Genomic DNA, 19,898 nt, shown 5'->3' on the forward strand with positions numbered 1-19,898 from the left:
GCTTTTAGTGAGTTAAGAGTAAATAAAGGCTGAACTGTATTTCTGCTGTTTGTTAAAAACAATATATAATTGAAATCCACTCTGTTTTTTAGGTTAATTTTTAAAGCTTTATTTACACAAACTTGCTTCTTATGCAGCAAGAGCTCTCAGGACTGTGTGCAGGGACCCTGAAGAGAAAGATCCTCTGGTTTGGAGCTCTACTCAACTCACTATCAAGACAATAAGACATCTAAGGAGAATCAATACTGTTTAATGATCAACGACGTGGAGTAAAGCAGAGTTTCTTTCATTCCCCCAAAATGCCAAATTCCTGTTATGCCACAGTGATTTGCCAACAATAATGTTTTAAGTTTTTTTATTTATTTATTTATTTATTTATAAATGAAAAAGAAGAGTTTATATAAATAATGTTTATATAATTTAAAAAAAAGTTTATATAATGAATGTTCTGGAACATGTACAAAACATGAAAGTTCCTGTTATCGCTTATATTATGGCAGTTAAGTAGTTATTCCCTCAGTATCCTCTTTAGAAGGTAAAAAGGCAAGAAAACGCAGCTTCAGAGTCTGTGTCAGAAAACCTCGAGCAACACCCTTATCACTTGTTACAAAGTGCTGGACCCTGAAGAGTCCTTTGGAAAGTGTTAAATAAACAGCATACTTTAGTTAGCCCACAAATAGATCAATCACTTCCTGGAACCCATTTATATAGCCATGGCATTTACTAGTGGTCTTGTATATATAGTGGAACATGCGCAAAAAAGACTTTATCATGAAGGCTAGGCTTCTCATGATTAGTCACAGTGTATGATTAGATGGTTACTTAAGCATAGCCTTTTTCAAAATACAGATTAAAATTCATTTCCTTCCTACATGTTACATGTCTACTTCTGCTGTTACTCTATCATGTTCTTAACTTTATCATATGTGTCAGCTACCAAACACACAGAAATCATGGCATCTCTGGCCAGAACTGAATCAAACAATGATATCTTTCTGGCTCTGCCACACAGGTCATCATTTTTGGCTGCCATTCCTCACAGCACCTATCTTTTAGTGTAGAAATTATTAAAAATTAAAAAAAGAAATTATTATCTTCTATATAAGCCTAGATAAGGATGAACAAGTTTTTTGTAATACATTTTGTTATTAATGGTGGATTAATAACATGACACTGTGATTATTTTTATACTTTATCATACCGTAAAAATTTCAAACCCCTGCCATGGGCTAACAAAAGCTTTCTATTAGCCCATAAGATAACAGCATGTATTATTAAACAGATAGAAAGGGAATGGAAAGAAGTGATGCCAAGTCACAAAACCCTGAGTGAAAGTGAGTGAAGGTTTATTTCCCTGCCTTCACTTATAAACACAACGCGTCTGAAGCTCTCAGCCAATCAGCGCTCAGAATTTCTCCCATTCTGCTTCACTAAAGCTGAGCGTGACAACACAGCGCCACCCGGAAGGCACGAGACGATCACTGAGGAGCCAAGAATGAACCGCTTCAAGACGTCCAAATTTAAGAACACCACTCCGAGGATCCCCAAGAAGGATGTGAGTAACGTGTCTATATGAAAGCATAAAATCAGCATTGTGTTTTACCTATTTTCTGAAAATCTGTTCGCCGTTTCGAGCGGAAGCCGCGGCTGAGTCTCAAACGCCTTGTTTATCCCTGCGGAAGTGCACTACAGAGAGAGGGAAATGAATGGCAGGTACAGCCTATGTAGTGCATTACGTGTTTAAATGCAAGCCGTTTGGGCTTCAGCCGGAGTGTTTCTGTAAGGAGTGCCTGCAATGTATGAAGGCTGTCTGACATCTCACTTCCTCCTATACTGCCAAACTTACCTATATTTGGACATTTCACACACATGCAGCTAGGCCTATTACAAAAATGTTGAAGATTTCAGTTTACACTGTGCTGCACACGTTTTGATTTAATTCTGATTAATTTAATTCAGGACTGATAATTGCCGGGTTTTCCTGCTGTGCTGGATTAGCCTCACTTTCTGCCATGCTTTGATCACAGTGTTGTGCTATATTAGATCACTGACCTGATCTAAAATCCTGCGTTTTCTTTGCAGATTTGTATGATTTTATTGCTCTTCCATTCTGTTTGAATTTGCATTACGTATGAAGCCTGCATTGTCCTATTTGTTTATCTTCACTAATCGTCTGTATCTGCCTCTGCTGGTACATAGGACTGGCAGAAGATCAGAAACTCTGCTGCTGTTTTCTGTAAAGATGAATTAATTTTAATCTGTATGTCTTTTACAATATGTCTGCTCTGGTTTTACGAGTCTAATTGAACTGCTTTGGTTGGCAAATCCCGAAGTTTCCAAAAAAACAAACTAACCTGTCTATCAGTCTTGGCTTCAAAATGAATGAAAGAATGAATGAAAATCCTATGACTGGGATTTTAAGATTCCAGTTCAACTGAAAGACTCCTTGCCTACCTCTACATTTCTAACCTTATCTCCTTATGGGAAAAACAACTTTCCTGCTAAATTTAAAGGGATGATGAATGATGAGTTATTCCTTCAATTATGAGCATCATCCGCATCAGACTCTGTTCCCTCTCCTGAGGTAAAAGTCACTCATGTCACCTCCGGTGTCACTTTTTATATCAGCTGGGAAGAATTGCTATGCAGTCCAGTTATTTCTGCTCTGTTTAATACATTTTTTAATAATGCATTTGTATTGGGTCATTCTTAAAACTTTATCTGCTCCTGTGTGTACAGTGTGTAAGTGCTTTTCTCTGTTGTGATGATGATGATGTGATGGTTCATCTTAATAGCTAGTATAGTATTGCCATGTGTTATTGCCATTTTATTATTAATATCCAAATAATGATGAAAGTAACAAAAACTTGCAGGCTGTTATGCGAAAAAATAGCTGTCTGTTTTCTTAAAGTAGAAATGTCAAGGTGTAACATTTGCAGGAAAAACTCATTTTTGTTAAAATCAAATTTTTTTAAAACTCTTTCTTTGGCTATTTACCTGAAACAGCAGGTTTTCCAAGACCACACACAAATTTCCTGATTGTATTCTGGCTAAGATAAATAAAGACACAGCAAAGTTGCCAGATGAACCCATTTTTCTTTAATGCTAAAAACCTGTATGTACATCAAATTATCATTTGGTTGTAAGGAATATATTTCACAGACTAAAACAAGTGACAGCATTTCATGTCATCTTGGATTAATTGAATGGACTATTTGAGTCGAACAAACTTTTGCTATCATGTGAAACACCATGTGCAGTTGTAGTGTGTGTTTGGACACAATCTGTGCCAAATGTTGTATTCACTACAAAATACATTGTGGGTCTGAAATGATCTCACATGTGACTTGATATTGGTCCAGCATATCAGGAAGTATTTCAGGGTCCAGATGTTGGCAAAAGATGCCTAGCTGATCCCTACTCCGAACTATTTGGCCATAACTTGTCCTAAACAGTTGTATTCAGCTCAGTCTCCCAGGACTATTGTCACTGCAGAAATATCAAAAGGTTTCTCAGTGGCCCACTATAAATTTGCTTTTATGAAATAAGTGGAAAGAGAATTGAAATGTAGGTTGTCGTATCAGTGCCAGACCCATCTGCTGCACTTTAACACTTGACTAATGTTCTTACTGCTAGTAACTAATATAACACTGCAACCTTCCTTTCCCAAGTTATGTGAAACATTACAAGTTCAATGGATTGTATGGAAAAATATGTCAAATCTGTTCTGATAGTCATTCAGCTTGTAAGGCCTGTGGCTGTCCTAAAACCTGTACTCAGTATTTAGATGGGTAGCCTGCAGAGTCATGATACATCTAGGAGACTAAATACTAAGCAACTTATCACACAAAGCTGGAGCATCAGCAGTGTTCATTTGTCTAATTTCAGAAAAACAGTACTTGTGTAGGCAGTGCATCATGTACAACGCCACAAAGTAGCTCCATGACTTGTGTTCTATCTCCCTACATTTTCCCACATCACCCCAACAGATGAGATCTTAAACTCTCAGCAGTGTCAATCACAGTGGCAGCAGCCAGTGACAGGTGTCTGTGAGCTCATGTACGCAGAACAGGGTAGATAATGTTTTTCTCTGTGTGTGATACACTGCTCTGCGCAATGTTTGCATTTGTCTTCACATTTCTCCAGTTAGTAGCTGTCATATGATGTGAGAGAGATGACTGGTCTTAGGGAATTGGCAGGTGAATACATTCAGCAGAAAAATCAGGAGGTAAAAGACTGGCCAAGTCATTAAGTCAGTACTGAAAGCGAGGCGTGCATCTATCAAATGAAGAGCTCAAAAAACTAGTAGAACTGTCAGTCATTTCACATTCAAAATCTGATTAACAATTAAAACTGCTCTTGGCATATTTTTGTGTTTCAGCAAAATTAGGACTCCTATGTAAACTGTGTAAAGTTCTGCAGGTCTCAGGTTCAGCCACATTTTTTTTAGTATTTTCTGTCTCACCTATGCATCTCACACAGTTAAAATCAGGCTTGACTTTTTATGGTGTTAAATTCACAAGAGATTTCTTGTTAGAGTAAACAACAATATATATTTATCTAAGCATATAACTGGGCATCTAAAAGGGTTAAGTACCATGTTGGTGGTGCTTTAGCAGACTTGGGATAATAGAGTTATGCTGCTGTTTGGGTTGTGGTGCATAGTTAAATGCGTCACAGTGTAGGAGGAAACACTGTGTATCTCAATGCCCTCCTAATCCCATTAAACTGACTCACAGTGGTAATGTGGGCATCATGGGGAGATACTTTATTTAAAAAGAAAAAAAAGTGATGGGAAGCTTCTGGGGGAGAAATGCGTGTTGCCAAATTCAGATTCAGTGTGCTTATTATATAACCGTTTGAGCAATTGTCTACTCTCACCCCCTGTCTTTCCCATCTTGTTAACATTCTAAAAAGGGTTTAAGAGCATCACAGGGAGGCTATTATATGTCCTGAAGTTTCTGCTGATTCAAAAAAGGTGTGTGTGTGTGTGTCTGTGCGTGTGCACGAGAGGATTTTAGTTTCAGCTGAGTTTGTGCAGTGTGTTTCCTTTCCTCCTTCCTGTTTGCAGTCTTAACATCTAACTTCTTTTTTTTTGCTCTCTGAATATTGCGTTTTGTGTCTTACTCAGAGAGAGAGAGAGAGAGAGAGGCTTGTTTCTCACAGTTTGAATTCTCTGCTGCAGTGTGCTTTATGTTTGTCAGAGTGATATTATGCATTATACGATTACATTTGAAAACAACATTAAAATATTGAACAACCCAGGACATTTCTGTTTTGCTAACTTCTAGCAATATACAGAGTATAGACAGATGGATGTATAGTCAGCTCCAAGAATGAAAATGAGCAAAAATAAATATAAATGACATTAAATAAGTGATGTTTTGAGCTTAATCATATAGATAGCTTAAACACGGTTAAACAGTGCTTTAAAAAATAGAATAGAATCTCCTGGTGAAAATAACAGCACTAAAGAGCTTCCTGTAGTCTCTGACAGGGTTGAGGACACTGTAAGTGGGATCTACGAAGAAGAAAAAGCCTTTATTATTGCCACACAATACAGTACAACACAGTAGAATTCTTCCCAGCTTTGAAGATTGGGGTCGGAGAACAGGGGCAGTTATGATATGCTCCTGGAGCAGAGAGAGTTAAGGGCCCAATGGTGGCAGTTTGCCTATGTTGGGGTTTGAACCCTGACCTTCCTATCAGCAACCCAGAGTCTGAATCACCTGAGCCACTACTGCCCATAAATGTAGGATTTAAGATAAAATACAACACACAGAAGGTCCCTGCAGCTCTAGTTGCAAAATATCTTCACCACCATATTGTGCTCTGGGGTGATTTGTTTAAAGTTTGTATAAATTGTAGAGTTTCAGTGATGCTTGGTGATATTTTTGTGTTTTTGTTGGTTGCTCTCAGTGGGTCCCTCACCATCGTCCACTATGTGTGAGGGTAGTGTGCTCATGGGTTAAAGCAAGTGTCTTTGCAAAAAAAGCAACTTTTGCAGGCTTGTAAAAATAGTTTTTGTTAAGGTTGTGCTTATGACTTAACTATTTTCCTCCACTGTATTTTCAGAACTATTACCCAAGTTGTTCAGGTCTATCTGTTTGATTTTATCCACTGTGATGAATGACAACAGGAAGCTGAATGCAATATTACAGATAATTTATATAATTTCAAGGATTACAGATTGCACCAGTTATAAATATTTTATTTTAACTTTTTTTTTACCTAATGAAATTAAAAAGAAAGAGAAAGAAAGAGGAAGCCAGAGAAAGTTTATGGGCACCTGTGTTTTATTGGCATGTATGTAACTTATTTCAAAAATTGTGATGAATTTTGTTGATTTCCTTTTCAGGAGTGGATCTCAAATGTGCGAGGAAGCTCCCTCAACTCTCAGGGCAACCAGATTAAATCCAGCTGCAGTCTTGTGGCCTTCAACACCGACCAGGCTGGTAAGTACATGTTTCTATATCAGTTTAATACTTCTGACAAACGCAATAGCAAATAGAATGTGCTGGTGTTTTTTAGCATTAAAGTTAATCTGTACCTGAAAACTTTTGCTGTTATCAAAATGACCATCGTATATTATCCCAGGATTCATATGGACAATACTGTATGTTCTCCCTGAAACACCCTTCAGACACATTGTACTGTTTGACTATGTGTACAAGGATATAGTAGAGTAATTAATTTATTGATGTGTAATTGATTTATATATTACTTGAGTCTGTTTCCTTTCTAGGTTTCTCTCTCTGTCTTGCTGTGTAGGGATCTAAATTAGATTTTTTTTATAGATGCTTAATGACAATGTTAAAAACCCAATAAAAATAAATCTAAGTGCAATTAAAGATACATAAATATATCCATCCATCATACATGACATGATTTGTAAAGTCATTGTATTTTTAATGAACTTCAATGGTCTGGTTTTCCTTCATTCTTTAGGATTGGCTCATACTTTCCTGAACTTTTTGTCATCTGCTCTTTTTTTTTTAAAGGGGGTGGAATGGTGGGGCTATGCTCACTTGATCCCGGACCTGATGGCAAATGGACAGTAACTCAAATTCCATGTCATGCTGGTAAGACATCACGTAAACCATCAGTGTACTTTTAATGTAACTGTAAAACTATAACTATAAAACTATAAAATCTATACTTTCTATTTAATTTAGCCAGCTTTATCCAGATATACAGTGTCATCATATTAAATTAAAGTTCTTTACAGAATCTGATCTTTAGACTGGTAATGGCTATAAAAAGATTTTCTCTTGTGGGACACAGCTGGCATCTCAGCTCTTCCCAGAGGTGTTTAACGGTGTTGAGGTCAGGGATCTGCGCAGGCCACTTGAGCCACTTGAGTGGACACTGTCCAGTTAGTAGCAATGAAGGGAAATTGTAATGACCACTGATACAATTACGTGCTTGCTGTTTGGCAACAGTGTCAACTTACAGAGTGTATATATAGGCATTATATATGTATTTCATTATATAAAGTATATTGAACCTTTTCTGCTTCTGTTAGACCAAGTGACCGATCTGGATTTCTCCCCATTTGATGACTATCTCTTGGCCACCTGCTCAGCTGATGAGACGGTATTGTCTGTCCTTATTTTTTTTTTTGATAAATTGATTTATTAATATTTACAAACCCTGAGTGTAAGCCCTCAAATGTACAGGGTAATAAGGACATCTAATTATAGCTAGTATAAGGTTAACTTAGTTTGTGAGGGCCAGTATTCCCTGATCACAATAAAGCTGGAACACACTGTCTTCAGCACAGTCTCCTGCATTATTGAAATATTAATCAATCCAATTCAGTTTTATTTGTATAGCCTTTATCAATAGATCAGATCAGATTGATTGAAATCAGGTTGTAGAATTAGATTCCTCATGAGAAAGCCACAGGTGCTAATGATCAGGGAAAACCTTTTTAGACCATGTCAGTGGTGTTCGGTTCATTTATGAGTTACGCAAATCTCAGACTTAAAAAAGAGAGAGAGAGAGAAATAATTATAATTTGCTAATTTCATGATCTGTTGTTTAAGAGGTTGTACATTGTGATGAAAGTGGGGACTTCGGCAGGTCTGAGTATGACAGCATATTTAAAGGAGGAGTCAGTAGGTAACAGGCATGAGGTCACCCAGAAACATAAAGCCTCAAATGCACTCTCAGTAAACCTGAGTGATCATGGCAGAGAGGGGGCATTAAAACCCAGTTGACCGTTAACATTTCATAAAGAGCCTGCACCTTTTGATCAAAGAGGGTGTGGTGGATGATAATACCCCAAATGTTTGCTCAGATACTGTGGGCCATTGACTACCTGTTGGATAATAGGCCATTAGTTTGTCTGTGTCAGCATTATACTTTTTAGCTTAGCAGTGTTTCAGAGATAAAAAGAAAAATATTATCCTATTATGATATTTTCAGGAGCCTAAAATGAAAGCCTGGTCAATAATTACACCAAGTTTGTTTACTACTGCAGATTCTCTAACTGAAAAGCCATTAAGAGTTACTGTATAATCTGAAAGTTTATTATCTGTGGCCCTAGTAGGCAAATAGTGATCAGAGGCCAGTGTTTGGTAATTTACCACTTTAACCAGTGTGTGTTAGTATTATGTTGAAACATAGCTGGTGGACTGTAACTTTTTCTATGGTTTTAGAGATAAAGTGGACGTTAGATATAAACCTATAGTTACAGGTATTTAAATCCTGGTCATTTGAAGGATTTGGGTACAACAAGCAGAACCTTTTTTTTGTTCTTAAAGGTTCTCAAAGGTCTGATCTGGTATCCTTCTTTTAAGGAAATTAATAGATGTAATGGTTTCAGGATTGGGTGCTAATTGGAATGCTAATCGCTCTACTGAATTGGTTATTTTGTTAGCATAATTCTTGAATAGGATTATGGGCAAAACAATTACCAACTGTTTTGACTTTCTACTAGTAGACATCCAAAAATGACTCCAGTGACTGAGACCTTAACTGATAGTAATGGGCATTGATATTTTAATTTGATTTGGTAGGTCACTATCAGTAGTCCTGTTCTGTAAGCACCTTGGTGCAATTTTAACAGTGGTTTAGTATTAATCCAAGCATTTTATATTACAATATTCTGATCACCAGCCAATCTGACAGTGGCCTTTTAAAATCTGTACAATGTCACCAACATGCAGGAATTTAACCCATAAAATAGGAGTTGCTAGAGTTGGTGAACCTCTGACCCACTGGTATTTTACTTTCCTGAATCCAAACTGCAGAGTAGGCTGTACACCCTTTCATAACATTTCTTGTCTTGACAAGCTGGTTCACAAAGTCTCGCAAGCCTCACATACCATTGTATACACCACTGAATAGGGTAATCTGGAATGAATCAGAATTTGAAAAATTTAACTCTACACAGATTCCTGGTTACATAAACTCACTCTAGATATCTTCTGGGGGACTAGAGGAAGCTGAACTGATGCCTTAGGTCACAGGTTTTTAATGTGAGTTTTGGAACATCATAAAAATCCCACTTTATTTCAAACTGTGACTACTCTAGCTGTAGCCATTTAACTACCTGTAGATATAACATTAATACTAGTTATATGAGCATTATATCATTACAATAAACCAACTTAAATATTGGTAAACATCTATAGACATTTTTGCTAATTTCAAGTGGAAATTTTCTTATTCTATTTGCAGATAATTTTATTTATTTTATTATATTTACTTTTTTTTTTACTAGAATTAAATGTTTAAAATTAACAAATTGAGCTGTCATTAAAACCAGACTGCAGGAAACATGAAAAATGTCTAGCAATAAATTTAATAATCTTAGATTTGTTACCTTATCTTAGGAAAACACTAAACCTTCTACCAGTATATGCACTGAAGCGCTCCTAGTCCTGAGGATGTACAGACTTTTTATTCAAGCAGTCTGTTAATTTCTTTACACTAATAGTGTAAAGGCAGTTCAGTTAACTTGTAGGTTTGAGTTGATGTAGTACAATGCTGAACATGGTAGTGAAAGAGGCAGTGAAGCTAGTAATGTATTACACTAACAGCAAAGATGAAAAAAAAAAACAGCAGTAAAGAAAACACCAAGATGTCAGGAATTCAAAAAGACATAAATATGTAATAACATCTTCTGTTTTTCTCTCCCTCGGTCTCTGCAGGTAAAGTTATGGCGTCTATGTGATCCAGGTCAGGAGCAGCCATTAAGTGCAGAAGCGTCTATAAATCCTGGTGAAGGAAGACTGGAGCTGCTGCTTTTCCATCCCACTGCTGCAGGCTTGCTGGCGGTCGGCTCTGGCAAAGGCATCCAGGTCTGGGATACCAGCAGAGACAAAGCCCTGGCAGGTACACTCTACACACACACACACACACACGCACACATGCATACATAGATAAATGTATGCACATGCATTCATATATCTCACACACACACACTGTATGTTTAATAAGTTACGGCCTCAAACCTCAGTAAGTTACTTTGTGTTTTCATTACTAAAAACTAGATGTTTACAGCAGCACATAAGCATTGTGTGTCCGTCGTCACTGTTCTCGACTGTTTGTTTCTGTTCTTTCTGTATGTGTAATTTGTCCTTGTTTTGATTGGCGTAGCCTCTGGTTGTTTCCAGAGCTGAATGTACAGTCCTCTGGGGTCTAAGCTGGAGCAGGTGAGGCAAAAGATTGAAGCCCAGTGGCTGTTTGATCCTGGCACCATGATGGCTGCCGCTCACTGCTGCCACCTACTGGCCCTCCATCTCTCACCACAGTTTTTTCTTTTTTGACACCGTTTCTCATAACTTGTGTGGAACTCTTGCTTTGTGTTTGTTTTTGTTATGTGATGTCTCCTTACAGACTTTGTTTTTTGATCTACAGTAATTAAAGTTGAGTGCCAAGTCAAAGTGTCACTCAAGTCTTTGAGCCATTCTTTGGTTTTCAGTGTGCTTGGCTGCTCCCTCTTAATGATCAGACCAGATCTTAATGATGAGATTTGGCCTGCCATATATGTTTTTAACTCACATTCCATAACACACATTCGCAGGCTGTGTTCACCATGCACCTTCATTCCTGCTGTTTCATGTTTGTCTGTCTTTCTGATGTGTCCTGTGTGTGTACACCTTTTTATTTTAGCTGCGACATCTATAAAGCAAACTGATATGGTTTTTCATATACAGTGACAGTGGTCAGTCAACCAACATGATTACAATGAGTTCTAGATTTAGATAAATTGTTTTTATGGGTAACGTAAACATTTATCTTGACATGGCTACAGCAAGATTATTACAGTATACACAGCATTTGCTGAGCCACTACACCTAAATAGCAATAATATCACATGACCTATTTTAGTTTATTTGTTTTAGTGTGAAGTTTATTCAATGCTATTAGATGTACATAAGACATTCCATTAAAAAAATAGAATTGTTTAACTCTAAACTTGTTTGTGTTGGTTGATCATTACTAGTGTAAGTGAAACATCATATCAGTTTCAGTTTAAAGTAACTACTGTGTTTCTTTTATTTGCCAAATATGTGTGTGTGTGTGTGTGTGTGTGTGTGTGTGTGTCTATGAGACAGTTCTGGAGCAGCATAAGGAGCAGTTGCATTGTCTGGCCTGGAAAGAGGACGGCTCCCTGCTGGCCTCCACCTGCAAGGTGAGTCAATGTCTTTGGAAGGATGAAGTCCAAAGGGTTGGGAATTGAACTTAACATTGATACTGTAGCATCACGATATCACAATATCACAATACCAAAACAATACAACAAAATACAAATTAATGATTTTAATGAGAAATTTTAGCTGAGTGAAAACAAGCTTCCAATAAAATTAAAGCATTCTGTAAGGTTATCATCCAAGATCCAAAGGAAAAAAAGAGCAAAAATACATTTCAGCAAAGCCTGCATCTCTGAAATAACAAAGTTCTTATTATATCCTCAAAAATGGAATAAAATTTAAGAACAAAATGAACCTTTTAAAAATAAAATAAAAGAAACAATGATCATAGTTTCAGTAGAGGAGAGCATGATCCCAGAATCTAGACACTGTGCTGTTTTTTCTCTATAAAGCTGTTTGAGATCTTGAAATCAAAATCTCTAAATCTGACCTATTTGAAACTGACCTCTTAATAAGGCATAAATATAGCTGAGTCGCACTTCCAGCAAATAAACAATCAAATCAGATGTTAAAGGTTTTAGGGTTATACAGTACATTCTGTAGTGTTTTTACATGTGAACCTCAAATCATTTCCACTGCCCACGTAGGTTAGAGCTTAACTCTCAGCAAAGATAAAATGTAAAATGTTTTTGCACATGGTGATTGTTGTTTTTAAATGGTGTATGTGTGCAAATGTCACTAAAAACAACTGCTTGCAACCTTGTTGTATTGAGTTGTATTGATACTTTGTGAAACACTAGTAGCTCAGAAAAAGCAGAAAAGCTACAATTCCTAAAGTTTGCTTCAGAAGGGAATCGTAATTTTCAGATCACATTCAACTTCATTGTCATTGTGCAGTGTGCTGGTACAAAGGCAAAGACATACAGTTAGCTTCTGAACAGAATAATATGAATACATTATTAAATATGTTAGAGTTTACTGTAGAAATAAAGTGAAAGATTAGACAACAGTAGTATTTGCAAACTGGAACAGTTATGCTGTGTAAAATGTGCATTATACTGTAAGTGTGGAAGAAGGTGTATAAGGAGTATTTTGTGGTGGTTGGGTGGTTGGTTGAGTTCAGTATGGTGACCCCTGAGGGAAGGAAGCGATTTCTAACCCGGGTTGTAGGATGTTACAGGCTCCTGCAGCGCCCCCCTGTGGGGAGGAAGGTAAACAGTCCTTGATTGGGATGAAAGTGTCCTTCATGATGCTTCTCAACAAGCAGCGTTTAATGTGGATTTATTGTGGACACTGATGATATGTTGAGCAATTTTCACCACTCACTGGAGAGCCTTATTGTCAGACACTGAGTAGTTGCCATACCACACTGAGATGCAGTTTGTCAGAATACTTCCAATGGTACAGCAAAATTCAGCAGTATTTGTACCTTCTTCAGGATCTAAATTGTTATTACTCTATATCTCCAGTAGAGCTCACTAGAGCATCTGTTTCCCAGGGTGCTCAACTCATCTGCGTAGATGGAGTTTTCAGTAAGTCAGTGTAGCAGTGTCTAGATCAGGTGATTTGCTCATTTCTGTTCTGCGCACAGGAATGGAGAATCTTTCCAATGTCATTTCCCTTCACCCTTAACCCATAACCCTCTCTGCTCCAGTGGCACTGTATCATGACTGGCCCTTTACTCTGATCCCAGCTTCCTAACAAGCTGGGATCTGCAAAGAAATAAATGTTACTGTGATTAACATCTGTGGCATGTGATATAAAGGCTTCTTCTTCTTCTTCTTCTTAAAGATATGAAACAAGCATCACCTTTAACTCTCTATCAGTTAGAACAATACAATGCTTTTGGGAACCTCTTATAAAAATATAATAAAAATAATAGACAGAAAACTGTCCAGACATGTGTGAAGTTAAATATGACTCCAGTGATATTGCAGTTATACCCAGGCATGGGTATGTATGCTGTATGAAATTTGCCCTAGTCTCTAGTCCCCTGGCCTATGAAGCATTTGCTGTTTTTTATCCTTAACTAGTCACATACTTAAGAAATGTTGCAGTTTGATTGGTTATTTACATATCCATGTAGGCAAACATCTGTATTTTTTATGCAAACCTTTGAACATCATGAGCAAGATTATTATTGTTACTGAATTATTGTAGTGACTTTAAGGCAGTTTGCGGTGAGTAAACTAGATGCGTGTTTGAAGACACAGAATTTCTGTAGCTGGTCAATCTCTTCCGGTGATACAATTTTCCCTTAATTTTCTTAAAAGACTAGAATAATATGCGACCTGTTGTAATAAGGTTAATGGTGACTTTAATTAACACCACTGACACTTAACAAGCAGGATAAAAGTCTTGAACTTGCAGCTTGTCTCCCCTTTGGTCCTGTGTCCTGCCTGTGCCCAGTTCTGTCACCTCTACTATGCCTCCTGTGGAGGATTCTCTTTAATCAGGCCTTCAACTCACCTCATTTGTTAGCAAGCGATTGAATTACGACCTCTTTAATGTAGAAGAAAGATGCAGTTTCACCTGGTCCAGTCAGTGATTTAGTGCTTCATGAGTGACAGCATGTGACCCACGCATACAGTGGCCTTGCTTCAATTCCACCATTTTCTGGAAGAGCCATAAGGAAATAATAAATGAACCATTCCATAAAGCCACTAATGCAAGTAAAGCAGAGGAGTAAATGTTAGAGTAAACATAGAAGTTCAAGGGTAATGGATGCATTTTGAGAAGAATTACTTGACTAGAGATACAACTTATTGTCAGAAAATCTCCTACATTGGCTAATAAACAGCCAGTTAGAAAAGAATTCCACTCTCTTAAAGATCTATTGCAACTTTCATTGTTATCAGCATTTGTAAGCGAAGGCTGAAATTATTCTGACAGGAAAATGGAATATGCAGTGAGAGGCTTGCTGTGTTTTAAATTAGATGTGACATTATTTTAAAATGAATACTGAAAGCACACTGCAAAAGTACCTTGTACACTTACAGTATCCTGCTGACATGTGAATGAAAATGAAATGAAAAATGAAAGATAAATCACGTCAAGAACGTTTTGCACTCGCAATGTGGAATTACAACATATAATTATTAAGTGCAAAACAATCAGAAACATTTTGAGGAAAGTAGGAAAAATAAGTTACAGTATACTTTTAGGCATGTGGTTTTGTTCCGAATGAACTGATGTATGAAAGTGATTATCATACAGCCGTCATTTAATAAAACGATTCTGATTCACACCAAACAAAGATCAGCTGTTTCCGTAGCATTGTCTTCATGTCTTCTTGGTTTTACTCGACTGCTGAAGCCATGATCTGCAAGGAGCTTACAAAGAATGCCTGTTTTCCCACTTATTGCAAATTCATTTATACTTCTCTCCTAATTGAATCCTTTCAAATAAGTTAGACGTTCCTTGAATCAACGTTAAGACCATCATTGCAAATAAAAGACGAAGGACAAGACAAAAAAACCTACCAGGGAGGCTGCCAAGAGAATTGAAGGAGCTGCAGGAATATCTGAGAAATACTAATTACTCTCTGCATTTGAGAACTTCTCCATGGTGTTATGGACGACCAATTCCAAAAGGTTTAATAATTCAAATTTGTACCAAAAGTACACAGGGACAGAAGAAATGTTCTTAAAGTTTAATGGACCTAGAATGTTTTTGCAAGAAAGATTGACAAATTATTGTGAAGTCAGAATATGCCATGCAGATAGACTTTTTTAAAACCCCAAAACACTGAGTGGTGTAATTACAATCAAAAGTTGCTTCAACAAAGTATTCATTCATTTGTTCACATTTACGCAACTAAGTTGTGGTAAGTTTTTTTTATTTTTCCTTTGCCTAAAAAGCTTCTGATTTTTATATGTTGTACTTTCACACTGAAGGTGGAAAAGATTCTTGACATAATTTATCTAGGTTTAATTTTTTTTACATAATAAAAACTATCATTTTAACAGGGGTGCATATACTTTTTTATATCGATTGTATATATTTGTTAAACAATCCTAATTATTTATTACATAAATATATTTTAAAAGATTTACTTTATCACTACAGTTTTCCAAGTGGTGCACTAACTTTGTATTCAAGCGTTGTAAGCAGAGCTAACATCACTATTAGCTCACCTGTTAGGACTGGTCTGGGTGATATTAAAGGACCCTCAGAAATTGTTTATAGTTCAGATTTTAAAAAAAAAAAATTCTGAACTAATGATGATTAGTTTTGGGGAAGAAATGCAGCCGTAACCCCAAAGAGCTTGGATAAATTGCTTTTGATTAATAATTGTGATTACAAGTGCTAATATTTTGCACAAATGATCTAAAGACAGGTATAAAGATCCTCAGAAAAAAAAGATGGATAATTCTTACTTGAATACTTGATTAAAAATTTGCATGAAATTTTCATGCGGATATTCAGTTAGAATTTTGCAAATGCACAGCTTGACTTTGCCAAACATAAAACCATTGAAAAGCATCTGCACAGCAGCTTGCCTTCATTCAAACCACAGGCTTGAGCAACAGAAGCATCACTGCAGGCTGTTTTACATTAAGCAAACCACTTTATAATGCTGTGGCACTGTTTCTGTGTTAGATTAGAGATGTTAGGAGATACGAGTTAATTGTAGGGCAGATAACTTCATTACTACGGCGCAGAAACCATCTGTAACTGACTGAACTAAGAGCATTTAAAGATGGTGCTGCTGGATGAGGTGACGTGTGGCACTGGGAAGTCAAAACGACTGGAATGAGGGGAAAGGGGGGAAAAAGGAATAGAAAAACAGGAAAGTAAGAGAAACATGACACTAGATCACAGACCAGCTCCAGAGGTTCTGCCCTTTGCTGTGCTGGATTGTAAGTGAACTGAATAGACCCTTCAGTGTCCCTCAAATCCTGCTTATTAAAGCAAATCAGCGCTGCCAACATGTGTCTTTAATTCCAGCCAGTTTTGCCCCTATTCAGTAAACACAGGGAGCAGATAAATTGGGTGCAGGCCAGAAAAAACGGCTCATGACAGGCTTCGTTTGGAGACACATATTTTATGGGCCATGTGCATAAAGAGCACCTTTTGTACGCGCACTGCAATTTATGTTTTAACTGAGGACTGTTGAGAGGATAAGGCTCAAATAAGCTCATGGATGATTGTGTCTTTGTTAGGCTTTCTCGCTGGGAAAATTAAATAAACATATTTTATAGCCCTTCTGTGAGTTTTAGTGAGAGGGCTTTTTATACAGCAATCAGCATTAATATTAAAAGCAATTGCCTAATATTGTAAAGGTCCCTCTTGTTCCAGCTCTGACCCACCAAGGCATGTACTCTACAAGATCTCTCTTTAGGTGTGCTGTGGTCTCTGGCACCAAGACATTAGCCGCAGATCCTTTAGTAGGCTGTAAGATAGGGCATCTATGGTTCGGACTTGTTTTTCCAACACATCTCACAAACACTTGATTCAATTAAGATATGGGAAATAAGTCAAAAACGTAAAGCCTTTGTCATGTCCTTCAAACCATTTCTGAACAATTTTTGCAGTGTGGCAGGGCTCATTAACCTGAAAAGTTTTCCCAGCAGAACATTACCTTACCGTACATCACAATTGCCTTCTTCCCATAGTGCATCCTGGTGCCGTCTCTTCCCCAGGAAAGCAACATACACCCACTTGGCCAACCCACAAGACCTGCTGTTTTGCAGATGCTCTGACACACTCATCACAATTTGGCCCTTGTTAAAGAATTAAAAATTCATGTCAACTGTCAGTGGTTTTAATGTTGTGACAAAAAGCTGTGCATTCCTGAAACAACCCTTCTAGTCTTCCTGGGTTGTGATGAAGCATTTCCTGAAAAGCTGCCAGAAGTGTTAAGTGCAGGTCTGTGAAAGTGAGTGTTTAAAGCTGATGCATTTCTCTATTATCTCTTCTATAGATAAAGCTGTAGTTGTAGTAGCAAGCTTTCTTAATGGTTTCAGTGGAATTGCTAATTCTATAGTAGCTAAATAGCTATATATCTATAACTATATAGCTAAATTTATAAGTAGTTATAAATAACTGAGTAATAAGCCAGGAGTTCCATAATAAGTACAGGTTAACCCATGCTTATAAAGCAATATGTAGAACATTTGAATGTAAAAGAAAGGTTAACAGAAAGGCTTCAACTGCTTGAATTACTAGGCAATATTCATTAATGTGGCTTTTCAGTTTATAAATATATATTCAATTTTGACAATGACAAACACTGTTTCTTCTGAATCAATAAAACCTGCTCATTCTGCTGCACGTATCAGTTTACTATATTTAACTCAAGTCATGAATGAATACAATCAATAAAAATGTTTTTAGGCTTAAGTTTTTACTTTTTTCTGTGCTGGTGACTTGGAGGTATCGCTGGTGTGTATGCATGTGTAGCTTCAATTTAGTTTCACTGTAATTCAGTTTATTTGTATAGTGTATGTTTAACAATAGACATTATCACAAATTAGCAATACAGAAATCCTCTTTTTTTACATCTATGCACTTTTCACCCCTTAACCTCACTGCCTTAAAGTCCGTCTCCAAGAAAACGTCTTTTTCCTCATTGGGCTGTTCTGAGTGAAAGAGGTTAACAGGGTCAGTTGTTATGCTGATTAAATGTATATGGATTGTAATGAAACCTGCACTGTAGGCCTGTAGACCTGCACTTGTGGCATGTTTATTAGGCTCTACAGTCGTCCCTGAGGGCCCAGGCTCATACTGAAGCTCCTGAGACTGAGCTCTCGCTTCCCTGAGGCTACACGGCTCGTGGGTGGGCTGCCTGGTTTCCGGAAAGACCTTCTCTTTTGCCACGCTTTTTTATAGACATCAAGTCAAACTACATTTGCTCTCAGCCATAACAGCCTAGCAAAACACAACACCCATCATGTTTATTCAGTCATAAAAAGCCATGGTGAAGTCGAAAATAGATGTGTCCTTATCCGTTTAAAGCGATTTTTGTCTTGACTCTGTTTATGCTGTGCTCCTTTGAATAATTCCGCCTGGTTTTCCTCTAGCTGAGTCATTTCCATGATGTAAATCTCTTCTCTATTCTTCTCTCTGCTGATCGTTTCATGCTGCATTTGAAAACTGTAATTGTAGCAGAAGGATTGTGTCAGTGGTTGATAAATGAGTTTGTAGTTTTTGCTTATTTCAGGCTGGTCTTAGAGTTTATATCATAGGAGAGATAAATTCAACTGGGCAGACATGGCTCCTTGAAGTGTGTGTGTGTGTGTGTGTGTGTGTGTGTGTGTGTGTGTGTGTGCACATGTGGGTATGTGAGTGCGTGTGTGTGTGTTTACTGCAATTCTCAGAGGCAAAGGCTCACTTATTATTCGGACTCACATCAGCTCGAATTTTATGATTGCTGCACTAACACCCCAACCCCCACATTCTCTCTCTCTCTCTCTCTCACACTCACTCACACACACATACACACACATTGCATTCTAAATAAAATTTAGCTATGAACACCATGGGTATGGAAAAGAGGCATTTTTAAGAATGAGGCTCATTTCATGTGTTTATAGGTGAATGAAAATCAGCTGTGAAAGATAACTAAAAGCACAGGAGAACCCTTTCTTTCTCTCTCTCTCTCTCTCTCTCTCTCTCTCTTTATTAGACCTATGCTCAATACAGTGCCTGGACATTTGACTGATTTGTACTGATTTCACTGAAATATCTGTCAAAGATCTCTCTCAAATTAATTTTATTTGCTCTGGTTATATTAGTAAGATTAATCCAGATGAAGGTTTTCGAGCCGATTGTCGGCTTGTTGGCAGTTTACTGAAGTTACTAACTAACACCCAAACTCATGGGGTAAATAATGGCCAAGCATTAGGGATAGAGAATTTTTCGTCCTCTCCATCTGGCTTTTCTTTCTCATTAGTTTGTTGCTTCTCTTGACTGACCCCCTGCTCTCTTCCTGACCCCAAGCTGCATTCATGTCATAGCCAAATTGGACATAGAGACATATTATGAAATGAAATTTCAAAGTGCCAGTATATTTGTGCACTTGCATGAGTGTGAGTGAGTGTGTGTAATTGTGAGTGAGTGTGTGTGATTGTGAGTGAGTGTGAGTGCAAAGGTTTGTGTGTGTGTGAGTATGTGTGAGTGTGAGTGTGTGTATGAGTGTGAGTATGTGTTAGTGTTAGTGTGAGTGTGTGGCTCTGGCATTGATTAGTGTTTTGGCGAGTAGTAGGCAGGGCTGCACTGCTCATATCCTGTTTCTATTATCGCTTGTTTCTCCTCAATCATCCGATACGTCTTTTCTGATTGGCTCTC

The 19,898-nt window shown here is 37.4% G+C and overlaps 1 protein-coding gene across 1 annotated transcript in view; it reads left to right on the top strand.

Moving 5' to 3' along the window:
• Positions 1 to 1,412: 1,412 nt before the first annotated feature.
• The window catches only part of coro7 (coronin 7), a 104,819-nt gene continuing 86,333 nt past the window's right edge, over positions 1,413 to 19,898 (top strand). Inside the window, exons 1-6 of the mRNA XM_058410423.1 lie at positions 1,413 to 1,555; positions 6,359 to 6,455; positions 7,002 to 7,082; positions 7,526 to 7,596; positions 10,161 to 10,344; positions 11,571 to 11,647. Coding sequence (XP_058266406.1) covers positions 1,496 to 1,555; positions 6,359 to 6,455; positions 7,002 to 7,082; positions 7,526 to 7,596; positions 10,161 to 10,344; positions 11,571 to 11,647 — 570 coding nt within the window. The 5' untranslated portion in view covers positions 1,413 to 1,495. The remainder of the gene's footprint in view (positions 1,556 to 6,358; positions 6,456 to 7,001; positions 7,083 to 7,525; positions 7,597 to 10,160; positions 10,345 to 11,570; positions 11,648 to 19,898) is intronic.

This window comes from Hemibagrus wyckioides, linkage group LG02 (assembly GCF_019097595.1).
Source record: "Hemibagrus wyckioides isolate EC202008001 linkage group LG02, SWU_Hwy_1.0, whole genome shotgun sequence".
In the NCBI taxonomy this organism is placed as follows: Eukaryota; Metazoa; Chordata; class Actinopteri; order Siluriformes; family Bagridae; genus Hemibagrus; species Hemibagrus wyckioides.